General features: G+C 40.2%; 1 protein-coding gene across 7 annotated transcripts in view; it reads left to right on the top strand.

The window, feature by feature from the left end:
• Positions 1-13528, top strand: part of RNF111 (ring finger protein 111) — a 43832-nt gene that overhangs the window by 16731 nt on the left and 13573 nt on the right. For 5 of the 7 annotated variants that reach the window (XM_030281031.4, XM_030281036.4, XM_030281032.4 and 2 more), the window contains exons 3-8: positions 3293-3419; positions 5129-5292; positions 7945-8142; positions 9007-9326; positions 10149-10398; positions 12568-12919. In XM_030281031.4, the coding sequence (XP_030136891.1) occupies positions 3293-3419; positions 5129-5292; positions 7945-8142; positions 9007-9326; positions 10149-10398; positions 12568-12919 (1411 nt within the window). The remainder of the gene's footprint in view (positions 1-3292; positions 3420-5128; positions 5293-7944; positions 8143-9006; positions 9327-10148; positions 10399-12567; positions 12920-13528) is intronic. The other 2 variants (XM_030281033.4, XM_030281035.4) reach the window with 1 other exon arrangement.

Here is a 13528-nt window from a genome sequence, read left to right as displayed (position 1 = left end):
TTGTGCCCTTGATGGGGTACTTGGGATGATGATTGATTAATCCTGGAGTTATGCCATGTTCTGTTAGAGTTAAATAGTAGTATAATTATATATATTATAAATGTTTTACTGCGCAAAACCTAGTCTCTTGCTTAGAATTACTGGATTATTAAAGTATTTGATTCTAAAGCAGCAAGTTGGTCTATCACTGGCACATAGCAATTTCTGTTGTGAAGTATCTTAAAACTTTCTAGGGAAAATATGTCATTCACTGATCTAAGTATTGGACTTTAGAGTACAATATCATATTTATTTTATTATAAAATTTATATTTTGCTTAATAAAGCACTTTTTTATGACAGGTTTACTGTCTTTGTGAGGTAAGGCCTGGACAAGAGTGTGTTTTTATTTTTAAGGGAGAATTATAGTTTTACACATGCTCAGATTTGGATTCAAGCATGTGCAGTTTATCCCTTCTCTAGGTCAGCTGAGTGCTAGGTTTCCATTGTAAAAAAAGGCTTTTAAAAGAGGGGAAAAAACTTAGGTGAAGAAGTTACCAATTATTTTTGATTAATAGTCACATATAAAATTTAATTACTAATGGCTATTGAAAGGTCTGAATGGGAAATGCAAAACTTGCAAACTGAAATTTGGTGTTTTGTGTGCACTATGAAATATTATTTGTGAATGTGAGAAGAGAAAAAACATGCCAAATTCTGTGGAAACTACTAAAATCCTTGCTGTGATTTTCGAGAGAAGTTTTGTTTTTAAGTAGCTCACTTGAAATGCAGACAGACTCTTTCAGTGGTGGCCCAAAGGTTAATTTACTCACAAATAACTAGAGTATAATTTTCTTGATGTGTTCTGTGATTCAGAAGATGACAGAGAAGTAATGTGTGCCTGCAGGAGGATGATTTTCTGTTTGTTTTGTAGCCATAGGTATTACTCTGAAAGTAGTACAAAATACATCTCTTACATCTGTGTAACTTTTGCTGTCAGCAGTCCAGTGACTCTTCTTGAAGTGAGATAGCCCTCAGGAACTGTAGGAATAGTATAGTTAACTCTGTAATTATCCAGATTTAGCTGGCTTCTTACAGCTTCAGTCAGGGGTTGCATTGATGTGTAAGGTATTCATGCTTTAAATTTTGCTTGAAGTTCTTTACAGACAGGTGACTGGTATGTGCTAAAAGAAAAAAGTGAATTATACTGTACCATGGTAGAATGTATAAAGCAATTAAATACTTACATAGTTTAGAGGAATTGTTTTTCTGCTTAATTTTGAAGAAAGTATTAGTTCCTTGTATAGTAAAGCACTTCATGGGATGACAAATTCATCAGTTTGTGCTTTTGACTTAGGAAGGTGTTTTTAGAAGCATGAACAGTAGGAAATTGCATATGTCTGAACTATGTCTATGCTGTGTCCTACTTGGAGCAACTTTGACTGTTTTCCTAAAGATTTTATTTGCTATTTTGGAAGTCACAAAACCTGTTCATTGGGTACCAGTCCTCATGTATTTTACAGCCTGATTTGTGTAGTTGGTACAATTACCTCTCAGCTAAAGGAGTGCTTAAAAAATGATTGAATAAAATGAGCTTTTGAATATTGAGAAAGGTGTCTGAATTGTGTAGATATTCAGTTAAGAATTCCCTTTGGTTTTCATGAGCTAAGCTTGGGTCAGAATTTCAGGAGAGGTGCATACTGGGTGAATTTCAGTATAGATCTACATGGTAGATGATTCTGTCCTCAAGGAGAACTTATTTGTTTTCTAAAGTAACAAAAATCATATTTAAGGCTAAATCTTTCTACTTTTGCACCTGTTGTAAATTTGCATACATACTGAGCCTGAGGACATGTGGACTCTGAGAAGTGCTCTCAGATTTATTATATTTCAGAGAAGTGCAGCTTTGGAAGATAAAAGGAAGAACTGGGGCTTTTTCTCAGGGAGCTTTCCCCAGCTGCCTGGCCGTGTGGTTTTGCCTGACAGCAGCTGAGATAGTTTTGTGTAAGGAAGCAGTTACTTGCTTGCCCCGATAGGCACAATGTTTACATTCCTCTGAATGTGCTTATGGCTTTAGCTGCTGCCTTTCACTCCCAGTAATTGGCCTAATGGTATTTTCAGTTTTGGAATGTTGTTTTGTTTTTTAGACTTTGCAGTATTTGCAGTTTTCCCCAAAAATTTCATGCAAGTTCTGAGAACTAATTTTGTTCCACAATTCTTCAGATTGCTAGAGTTTTGTTAATATCAGTATTTGGCAGCATCACTCTTTACATCTTTAGCCAGCAATCTTTCTGAGATAAGTATGGTCAGAAACAAAGGCCGTTGGAAAATAGGTAATGCAGTTTGGGTTTTTTTCAAAGCTGAGAAACTGATAAAAATGATCTTTCCCACCGTGTGATTGGGTAAAAGGGCTGAGAACAGTCAGTGCATACAGGATGAAGTATTGACTTGAATGAGGCCAAATTCTTCAAGCACTTCCTTGAGGCAATTTGCAGAAACCAAAATGATAGTGATTTCTAAGCTATACAGCTCGGTTTTTTAGTTCTTTTATGCTCAGTGAATAATCCATAGCTCAGTTTAGGTCTTGTAGGTAGCTCAGACTTGTCATGGCCAGTGTTGCGGCTCTAGAGAAGTATTTCATGTGTCTGCTTGTTAGGCTGGAAATGTAACTGTTATTCCTGAAGTGGAAGCTGTTTCCTAAGTAAACTTGTCTCTTTTGTAGGGTTTTAGTTGCTGTTTCTTATCATTCTTAGTTTAATTTTATCTTCCTCTGTCTAGTAGAGATTGTGAATGCCACAAAAAGTCTGTATACAAAGGTGTTTATAAACATCAAGGGATTAATTTTGTTATAAGTATAAACTAGTTGGTGGATCATTTTTCTTCTGTTGTCAATGTTTAGCTGTGAGACTGATACCTTAAAAACATATTTTAAAAAGCTATTAGTGGTAACAAACCACTATTGCTTTGCTAGCTTGGAAGTTTGTTCTGTTTTTATATTAAATGACTGAATTTTGTTGGTGTTACAGATAATAAAATTCACTGCAATTGCTTTCAATGCTTGTAATGCAAGCTTGCATACCTATCCCACACTGTCTTCTGTCTCCTTCCTTTTTGTTTCAGTATTTACAGCAGAATTGCTCCCTTTAATAATTAGGTTGTGTATTTGAAAGTTGCACCTAAGGTTTTGACATATACCATGGAATTCTCTGCCTACATGTATTTTAAATCTATGAAAAATAATCTCTTATAATGACAGTTGGTGAATGAAATATAAATGAAGTAGAGAAAGTTTTGCCTTCCTTTTTCCTCATCAGGAAGTATTGATGAAGATGTTGTGGTGATTGAAGCATCCTCCACTCCCCAAGTCACTGCTAACGAAGAAATAAATGTTACCTCAACAGACAGTGAAGTGGAGATTGTCACAGTTGGTGAAAACTACAGGTGAGATTTGCCTAATAGAGATTTGCTTAATAAAGTTTTGCTTGTCTCTGGGTTTGTCACAGTAAAAGCTCATGAGGTAGAAATAAAAGCTTTGTGCCAATAAAAGCCAATAAGGTAATGTCTAACTGCTAACCAGAATGCACAGTATGCATTTTTGATTTAAAAAAAACAAATCAAACAAAACCCAATCAATAACAACCCCAATCCTGAACCCCCAAACAAAGTAATGACAAAACCCCCAAAGCACAGCTTTGCCAAAGCTTGAGAATTGAACTTGTCTGGAGTTGTTGAGGTGGCTGTACTAGTGTGATTGATGTGCAGAATTTGGGAGAAGCAAAGCTGCACAGTGAGATCCTAGAAGAGAGCATGTGTAGGCTGAGTTGACTATCTAGGGATTAGCTGAGCATTTCTCAGGAAAGCAGCCTACTTTTTTGAAGCTGCTGCTGCTGTATATGCTTTCCTGTTCTTCCAAGAATCTCTGGAAGTTTTGTTCCATATTTTCAGTTTTTAGGGAATCTATTAAAGTGGAGTTCCTTGAAGAAAATTTCAAATTCAAACCTATCTAAAGCTAGATGCTTGTAAAAAATAAACAGCTTTGTATATTCCTAGCATCAATAAGATGTGTTTTCTGTAATAATCTTAAGACTTGAAAAAATTAATTATTTCTTCCCTCACCTTCTGCAGTGCTACAGCCAAAACAGCAGTAACTCCATGGTGATTTCTGCAGTGGGTTTTGTTTGTTTTTAGTGAAGTCATTCCTTTTTCTTCACATTTTCCTCTTCTGAATTTCTGAAGTCTGAGTACATTGTTTTTCCAAATTGGAAAATAAGAGCCACTTAATTTATGTAAATACTGGAGAGACAAAGTTTTGTGGGAGTGCAGTGGTAAATACAAGACTGTAAAAATATTGTTCCCTCCATTAAAGATTGTATGCTTCAAAGAGGATACACACTCCAAAGATCATTGTCTTGAGTGTCAGGGTTTGCATGGCTAAACTGAACAAAATGGGTGCTACGTGTTATAATATAGAGCTAAACCTATTCCTTTCCTTAGGTATTGTTACAGGCTTAGGATCTCCTCCAGCCACATTGCATTTTAGATTACGTATCACTAAAAGCTGTCTTTGTTCTCCGAAGTGAGGGAGCAAAATAATATTAGAGGGAAAGGTCCAGAGATTTTGCACAGTCAAGACATTTTGGAAATTTGAAGTATAGAAATTATTCTCTGAAAGTACTCTGTCACAGGTTAACATTCAAAAGTACTTAATGTTTATAAATTTTTATTGTCTTCATAGGTTTGTCATCATTTATAGACCTGCTGTTTCAGCCTGCACAGGAGTAGTATAGGGTTTGGAGACTCTTCAATTATTGTTTACAAAGCTAAAACAACTTCAGCTATAATTGCTGCCTGGCCATGGCTGTAGGGTTTCACAGTGAATTTTTTCTTTAAGATAGCTGCATGTACATGGGACGTGGTTTAAAGACCTTTAAACTCTCCATGCTGAGCATTTGTCGTGTTCTCTGGTGAAGGCTGCAATAATGTTTGTAAGTGTGTTTGGTGAAAGTGGAGTCACAGGGTATCTCAATATAATAAAATGCTTTTCTAACAGTAAAAAATCTCCTAGCTAGGAGTAGCTCCTCAGACAGGAGGAGAAGAAATGAGCAATGGCCAAATGCAGGCCAGTAGCTGAGGTGTTCCCCTCTGTTAAGGTCTCGTTCTGCGCTCGGCCACTCGAGATCGCACTGGGGCCCGAGCTCCAGCTCGCACGCCGGCCGGGCGCCGGAGCAGCGCTCCCGCAGCCGGATCTCCACCGTCATCCAGCCCCTGAGGCAGAACGCGGCCGAAGTCGTGGACCTCACCGTGGATGAAGATGGTAAGTTCCATTGGCAGAGAAATCTCTTCAGGAGCAGGATGGGCAGTGTAAGGGCACTGGAGTTAATTGCATCAGATAGAAGGTACCCTTCTATGAGAATGTCTTATTTCCAAGCCTGTCAGAAAATCCTCTTGTGCACTTCCTTTCACAATTTAAAGTTTAGCCATTTTCAATGAGTCTTTCAGATCTAAAGATGCAGTTTTTCTTCCAAAGCTGCCTTGGGTGTGTGTCTGAGGGCTGACTCACCAGGCAGAAATTACAGAACAGGTTGGAACTACTTCTTGAAAAATATGCACTTATTTCAATGTAGCACTATAAAAGGAAAGTCTATCATTGCCTTTGCTTTGGAATAGTGACTGTTCTTTCAGGCCTTGAAGTAAAAATAACTTTTAAAAAAAGAAAAAGCCCAACCCTAAACTAGTAAAGTGTGTTAGGTTTCTGAAGCTGTAAGCTTTCATTTGTTCCTAACATTAAAACCTGCTGACACTTAATAAGTCTATTCTGCTGAAGATCATAAGAGAAACTTATCAATTATCAAAAAACTGGGAGAAGGAAAAACTGAAGCTCATGTATGTTTTTGCCATTTATATTTGCAGATAGTAGTGGCTTTGGGGATGTTATTTGTAATGTGAACAGAAATTTTGTCCTGTTGTGGTTCTGTCCCTGAGTGCATTGCAAGCTTAGTATCGTGCAATATCTAATTTTGCAAGGTGTCATGGGTTTTGGGGCGGGATGGAGAGTCAGAAAGGCTTGAGAATAGTTTTGGTTGGTGAATGGCTTTTAAGGTAGGGGATGAGTTGATGTACAGATTCTTTTTTTTAGGGATTTACTGTGAAATATCCTAGCAGCTCTGTTGTTAAAGGGATGCAGTGTAGGTTTATGTTGCTTTAATTTATTCTTAAAATTCATATTATAGAATTTAGTCTTGTATTCAGAAACCAAGTTATTTTTAAAACACTTCCGTAATGTGTGTGTTAAAGACTGGCTGTTTCTCCTGCCTTCTAGAGGAAATGCCTAAGATGAATCTTCCAGGATTTAAGGACTATTTTTGAGTTTAGGCATCAAATTTCACACATGAAGTAGTGCTAAATGATCAGACTTCTGTATTAACACTGTCAAAGGCAGCTGTGCAGTTTATCCCAGCTTTGCCTATTTCATCAAAGATACTGGTCTTAAAACCTGGCTGGCTGGTTCCTTGAGCATAAGGATCCTATCCCCTTCTATCTTCCCAGGCTAATGTCTGGGCAGTGTTAGGAAATTCAGTTTCTCTTAGCTAGTAGTTGACAATGGACCAAGCCCATGGACCAAGCCCTCTGTTTTTCAATGTTTTGGGCAGGGGAGGCTCAGAAGTGTCTGTAAGGTGTGGTGAGGAACCTGAGCCTGAGGGAACCAAGGGTGGCCACTGGCCTGAGCACCAGCTGATCACTTCTCATTGTAGGCTATACATGTTCTGTAAAGTTGCTCTTGTTTTCTCTATTTCAACATTAATACATTTCACCTAAAACATTGTCCATAAAATAAATAAAATTAGTATATTGGAAGGCCATATTAAATCTAAGAGGAATTTAAATATAGATATCAGGTCATGTTTTTTTAATGTGATGAGTTGGAAGACTTGTGAGAGAAGATACATTTATTCCTTTGCTCACTGAGTTGCTGATACTCCTGCTATGTATAGAGAGAAATCTTGAAAACTACTCATATTTTATTTTGAGACTTTGTGTAAAGGAAGTATTTGAAGTTTTTTTGATGCTTTTCCCCCATGATATCCATGAAGACATTTTTACTAAAAAAACTTGAGCTGTTCCTGATAATCTTCCCTTTTATGGTATCTTATATTCTTAGCCATGTCATTACCTTTCATTACTTAAGAAAAATTTCAAACTTAAAGTCTTTTTCAAAACTAAATTTTAATCATGCCACCAAGTATAGTTTTAAATTTTAACTTGTTTACAATTTTCTAGTAAAGGACAAGACTCGTCAAATGCTTTGGATTTCCAGGATATATTGCTCACTGTTAGCTTTGCAATATGTAATATGAACAGGTATCGACTTTCAAGAGAAATCTCAGATATTGATAATCTGCTTTTAGCATGTGTTGAGACTAGAAACCAAGCTTATCTTGCTAAAGCCTTTAATACTATGCATCTGGAATGACTGAAGTTTGTAAAGTAGTACTACTAGTTTAGAGGTTATGCTGTTCTTGGTGAGTGGTCTAAAAGTTTTTCTGTTCTTTATAGACAGTAGAAAGTTATAAGGATAATACTTAATCATAGAGTAGTTTGCCTGTGGATTAATGGAGGATGTCAGCAAGCGTTTTTATCATAAAGTACTGAAGTAATTTAATCCCTTTTATAGTAGGGTTTCTTTAATCCAGTAAATAAAACTTAAATGTCAGATTTGGTTGAGAATTGATTTTATGTTAATTATTAAAACTTGAGTAGATTAAAAAAACATGAGAGGAAAAAAAGGAATTTCAATTTTCTTTCCACACACAAGCCTGTCAGGTTTTTGTGTTCTGACTTTCTTAGCTTCTGGCAAGGCCAGAATTGAGAATGTCTTGTAAAATAGTTCAAAAGCAAGAACAACAATAATAAAACCTCGGCAACTTTTAAGGCTTAAAGAACATGAAAGCTTTTTTTATTTCCCCAGAGCCGACAGTTGTGCCAACCACATCAGCTCGAGTGGAGCCGCAGGTTGTGAGTTCTGCTTCCACTACCAGCTCCAGTACATCTACCTCAGAGCAGGCCTCTGATGCAGCTGCCAATGCCTCCACGAGCCAGCCCCCTGCAGCACCAGAGACCACTCCCAGTCTCCCCAGTGGCAGCACTGCTGGCACTTCAGCTGGAGGTACAGAATAAGCTTTGACTGTTGTGTTGCCTCTGAGTACAAGGGAAGTAGAGGAAGTTTATCAGCATTCTCTCAATTAAATGCCATGTGAACTTCTAGTACTGAACCTAACAGTAGTAAACTGAGAGGACAGGATTCTGAAAATGACCATTGATTTCTCCCTCCATAAGATACAGGGAATTTGCTGGAGCCTTCTGCTTGTGCTTGTTGGAATGATTTGGTTATACAGAACAAACCACATCCTTGCGTTTTGAGGAAGTGGAATGTAGTTCACTGGGAATTAAGCCTCTCATTTCAGTGTGTTACAGAGGTGTTATTTCAATGTATGTTGTAAGGAAGTGAAGGATGTATCTGGATTCCTTGAGTATATGTCCTGCTATGGATAATCCCCTGGGAGCACATTTATACAGATCTGCATAGAGCTGTATATACAGAGAGCATTCATGACATCACTGGAGCAAAGCTGCCTTGTCTGCAACTGTGGTGAGGGACAATTAACCCGAGTGGACCACAGTTGCACAGGAATTTGAGGTTTCTGCACATTGACCACAGGAACAATTTTTCCTCTTTTCCCTGCTGATGATATGCCTTAAATTTGTAGAGTGAGGCAAGTGTCAGTTCATGTCCTCCAGTGGTAACCATGAGTACTTCCACCTGAACCATTCAGTTTAGGTTCATTTGGCAGGTATAGCTAAATATTTCTTTTTTGTATCTAGCTTGCTTTGTTAATAGTCTAGCTCTGGTTTTCAATTGGTTAAATACTGAATTGTGGGGTACGGGGTGTTTTGTTTCTGTTTAAGACACTGCTTTACAGTGATCAGCTTTACTAATTTCTTTCACTTCAATATTAACTTTGTCTTCAAGATGAAGTAAGAAGAGCTGCATCTAATTCAACACTGGAAACTGGCCCTCCGGCCATGCCAAGGCTACCATCATGCTGCCCCCAGCACTCTCCTTGTGGAGGACCTTCACAGACTCATCATGCATTGGGACACCCACATACAAGCTGTTTCCAGCAGCATGGCCACCATTTCCAGCATCACCACCATCACCACCACAACCCTCACCCAGCTGTCCCGCTGTCTCCTTCGTTCAGTGACTCCAGCTGCCCTGTGGAAAGGCCTCCTCCTGTGCCCGCCCCGTGTGGAGCAAGCAGCAGTTCTGGCACCAGTTACCACGAGCAGGCATGTTTAATCCTTGTGACTCACAATCACACCTTGTGACTTGGGATTTCAAGTTGTTCCAGATAGGAGAGAATAGGATAAGGATGCTGAATTATAAATTACTCTTTTGCTCTGCATCAGGCATTCTAGAAGGGAACTAAAAGGAAAAATTCAGCTGTAATATATATGAACACAAAACCCTGAAATTTTACATAAAGACATAATCCTTCAAGTAATCACTGACAGCTGACCTCTTCATGATGATGAGTGGCTGCATAGCAAACCTAATGTAATTACCTTGAAATATTCTGCCCATCATAGCAGTTTTGCAATGCAAATCATTGAGTTGCTTTGAGGGAAGAAAAATATCAAGTCTAATGTTCTGTATATAAAAAGTCTAAAGGAGTTGCTCCTCTAAAATCATTGATTTTAGGACTTTTTCAATAATTAAATCACAGCTGTAAAACAGTACATTCATAGGAAAGAACCTGTGCAAAGTTACAGTATGCAGAACTATCAATTTATTTATCAATTGTAGGGGTTTTAGTTGAGGTTTTCAGTTTGTTTGGGGGATGGTGGGGGTTTTTGGGGGTTTTTTTTTGGTTGGCTTTTACAGAATCTTGTGTAAGGAAGTTATTCTCTCACCAGATTAATGAATTTAGGAATAAGAAATGTTAAGGATATTTTAAAAATGTTCCAGAGTCAAGCTGTACAACTTCAAAATTTGGATCCCAGTGGCTTGTGGCAGTATTTATTTCTAGTTTTTTAAATTCTGATGTTTGAATGTGACTCTGCTTTCAGAGTCTAAAGAGTGGCTTGAAAAAAGCTGGTTTGTTTCTGCAGCAGGCATTGCCAGTAGACTTGAGCAGCAGTGGTATCAGAAGCCACGGCAGCGGCGCTTTCCACGGAACGTCGGCCTTTGACCCGTGCTGTCCCGGCTCTTCGTCGCGCACGGCGCTCTACGGGCACCAGGCGGGCGCTGGGCCCAGCCAGGCGCTGGCCATGGACAGCTACGGCTCGGGCATCGTGGCACAGCCGCAGCCGCCGCCACAGGCCTCGCTCTCGTCCTGCCGCCACTACATGCATTCTCCCTGTGAGTACTGCTGGCCCCAGTGCATGCATTCTCCCTGTGAGTACTGCTGAGCCCAGTGCATGCATTCTCCCTGTGAGTACTGCTGGCCCCAGTGCATGCATTCTCCCTGTGAGTACTGCTGAGCCCACTGCATGCATTCTCCCTGTGAGTACTGCTGGCAACACTGCATGCATTCTCCCTGTGAGTACTGCTGAGCCCAGTGCATGCATTCTCCCTGTGAGTACTGCTGAGCCCAGTGCATGCATTCTCCCTGTGAGTACTGCTGGCCCCACTGCATGCATTCTCCCTGTGAGTACTGCTGAGCCCACTGCATGCATTCTCCCTGTGAGTACTGCTGGCCCCCCTGCATGCATTCTCCCTGTGAGTACTGCTGAGCCCAGTGCATGCATTCTCCCTGTGAGTACTGCTGTCCCACTACATGCATTCTCCCTGTGAGTACTGCTGAGCCCAGTGCATGCATTCTCCCTGTGAGTACTGCTGGCCCCAGTGCATGCATTCTCCCTGTGAGTACTGCTGAGCCCACTGCATGCATTCTCCCTGTGAGTACTGCTGGCAACACTGCATGCATTCTCCCTGTGAGTACTGCTGAGCCCAGTGCATGCATTCTCCCTGTGAGTACTGCTGAGCCCAGTGCATGCATTCTCCCTGTGAGTACTGCTGAGCCCAGTGCATGCATTCTCCCTGTGAGTACTGCTGTCCCACTACATGCATTCTCCCTGTGAGTACTGCTGAGCCCAGTGCATGCATTCTCCCTGTGAGTACTGCTGGCACCAGTGCATGCATTCTCCCTGTGAGTACTGCTGGCCCCACTGCATGCATTCTCCTGTGAGTACTGCTGGCACCAGTGCATGCATTCTCCCTGTGAGTACTGCTGAGCCCAGTGCATGCATTCTCCCTGTGAGTACTGCTGACACACTGTCCAGGCAGCAGGGGAACACTCCAGCCTGCTCGTGTTGATCCTAAAGCTGGCTTAGCAAACACAGACTGAGAAATAATTTAAACAGTTAGGGGCTTTGAAAAGGACCAAGGTAAAGGTAAAATATTTCCTTATATGTGACCACAGTAATATTGAGACTTCAAAACTGAATTTACTATTAAAATATTTTTAATCTCCTTTGTATTCTAGCACTGGCTTTTTATTTCATTTTCCTTGATTGGTCCCTTGTCCTGTCCCCCCACTGAGATGTGCTTTAGCAGAATATTTGTTTGACTGAGATTTCTTTTGTTTTTTTTTTTTGTTTTTTGTTTTTTTTTTTTAATTTTATTGTCTCCATAGAACAGTGAACCCAGAAAGAAAGGAATTAAACTTTTAAAAACTAAACAACAAATGTAAAGTAATATTGGAAGGGGATTCTGTCCTACTCCTCCCTCAAGAGACCCCACCTGGAATAGTGTTTCAGGTTTGGGCTCCTCAGTACAAGAAGGACAGGCCTGTTGGAGTGAGTCTGTGGAGGTGAAGGTGTTCAAAGGGCTGGAGCATCTCTGCTACAAGGACATGCCAAGAGAGTTAGAATTGTTCAATCTGGCAAAGAGAAGGCTCTAGGGAGTCCATATAGCACATTCCAGTGCCTAAAGGGGCTCCAGGAGGGCTAATGTGGGACCTTTGAGAAGGGCATGTTGTGATAGGACCAGGGGAATGGCTTTAAACTGGAAGAGAGTAGATTTAGATCGAGTTTAAGAAAGAAGTTCCTCCCCGTGAGGCTCTGGCACAACTTGCCCACAGAAGCTGTGTTTGCCCCTTCCCTGCAAGTGTTCAGGTCCAGGCTGGACATGACTTGGAGCAGCCTTGACTGTCAAGCAGACTTGACACCTTGAAGGTGTCCCTGTCCATGGCAGGGGCTTGGAACAATGTGATCTTTGAAGTCCCTTCCAACCCAGACCTTTCTGTGTAGCTTTTCCAGTTGGTATCACACAGATTTTTTTTTTTTTTTTTTCTTTTTGCCAGTGGTGGAAAACAGTATGCTTTTGGCTACAGAAGATGCTGATTTCTGTAGGGTATACTTCTAGAATCACTTTATTTAAAAGTTGCATAAACACATATTCCCATGTTGCTACCGTTTAAACTGATGTAATAATACTGAAATGCCTGTGTGAAGATACTTCTTAAAATAAATTGAAGTCAAAGCTTGCAGTTGATCAAATTAAAAGCACCTTATGTTTTCATTGCAGATGCTTCCTTGACCAGACCTCTTCATCATCAAGCTTCTGCATGTCCTCACTCTCATGGAAATCCTCCTCCACAGCCACAACCTCCACCTCAAGTGGATTATGTTATCCCTCATCCAGTGCATCCCTTTCATCCATCAATCTCCTCTCATGCATCTTCTCATCCTGTTCCACCTCCACCACCAACTCATCCCTTAGCCAATGCAGCTGCTCCAATACCACAGCATCTCCCTGCAACACACCAGCCAATATCCCATCACATCCCTGCAACAGCACCTCCAGCACAGAGGCTACATCCTCATGAAGTGATCCAGAGGATGGAGGTCCAGAGAAGAAGAATGATGCAACACCCAACGTATGTCACAAATGTACTCAGAACAATATCTAAACATATAATTAATTTCCCTCAGGTTTGTAAAATGTTGCATGTGAATCTCAAACTGCTAATTGCATGGTTAGGAGCTGTTAATGCTGAACCATGGTAAGAGGTGTCTTTACAAATGGTCACAGTCACACAAGCATCAGGTCTGACCCTGCTCTGTGACATCTCTCAATAGTCTCTCCAGGTAAGGCACGAAGGGGGCGTGGAAGATAAGGGGAGCTTGTTTCTCTTGCCCATTACTCTGGATAATAAGCAGGAATTCCTTTTCAAGCTCCACAGCCTGGAGAGTACATTTTAAACTCCGGTCAAATGTCTCTTGACAGCACGTTTTTCCTTATTGATGAAGTTAAGATTCTTTTTATATTACAAATGCTTTAAAATAAAATGAACAAATTATCATAAGAGGCCATATACTGGGTTTAATTCAGTTTAGATACTTACATATCTTTATTATGCCTTTTGCTTTAGAAGAGAAGGAGGCTGAGAATGTGATCAATGTTGCAATGTAGCTACTAAGGCATGCTACTATTGTTGCTTAACTACATTGTTGATACTAGGATAGGAGGTCAGTAGTAGCTTCAT

Source organism: Taeniopygia guttata, chromosome 10 (assembly GCF_048771995.1).
Source record: "Taeniopygia guttata chromosome 10, bTaeGut7.mat, whole genome shotgun sequence".
NCBI classification, from domain to species: domain Eukaryota; kingdom Metazoa; phylum Chordata; class Aves; order Passeriformes; family Estrildidae; genus Taeniopygia; species Taeniopygia guttata.
Note: the sequence above shows the minus strand (reverse complement) of the source record. Positions and strands in the feature narration are given on the sequence as shown.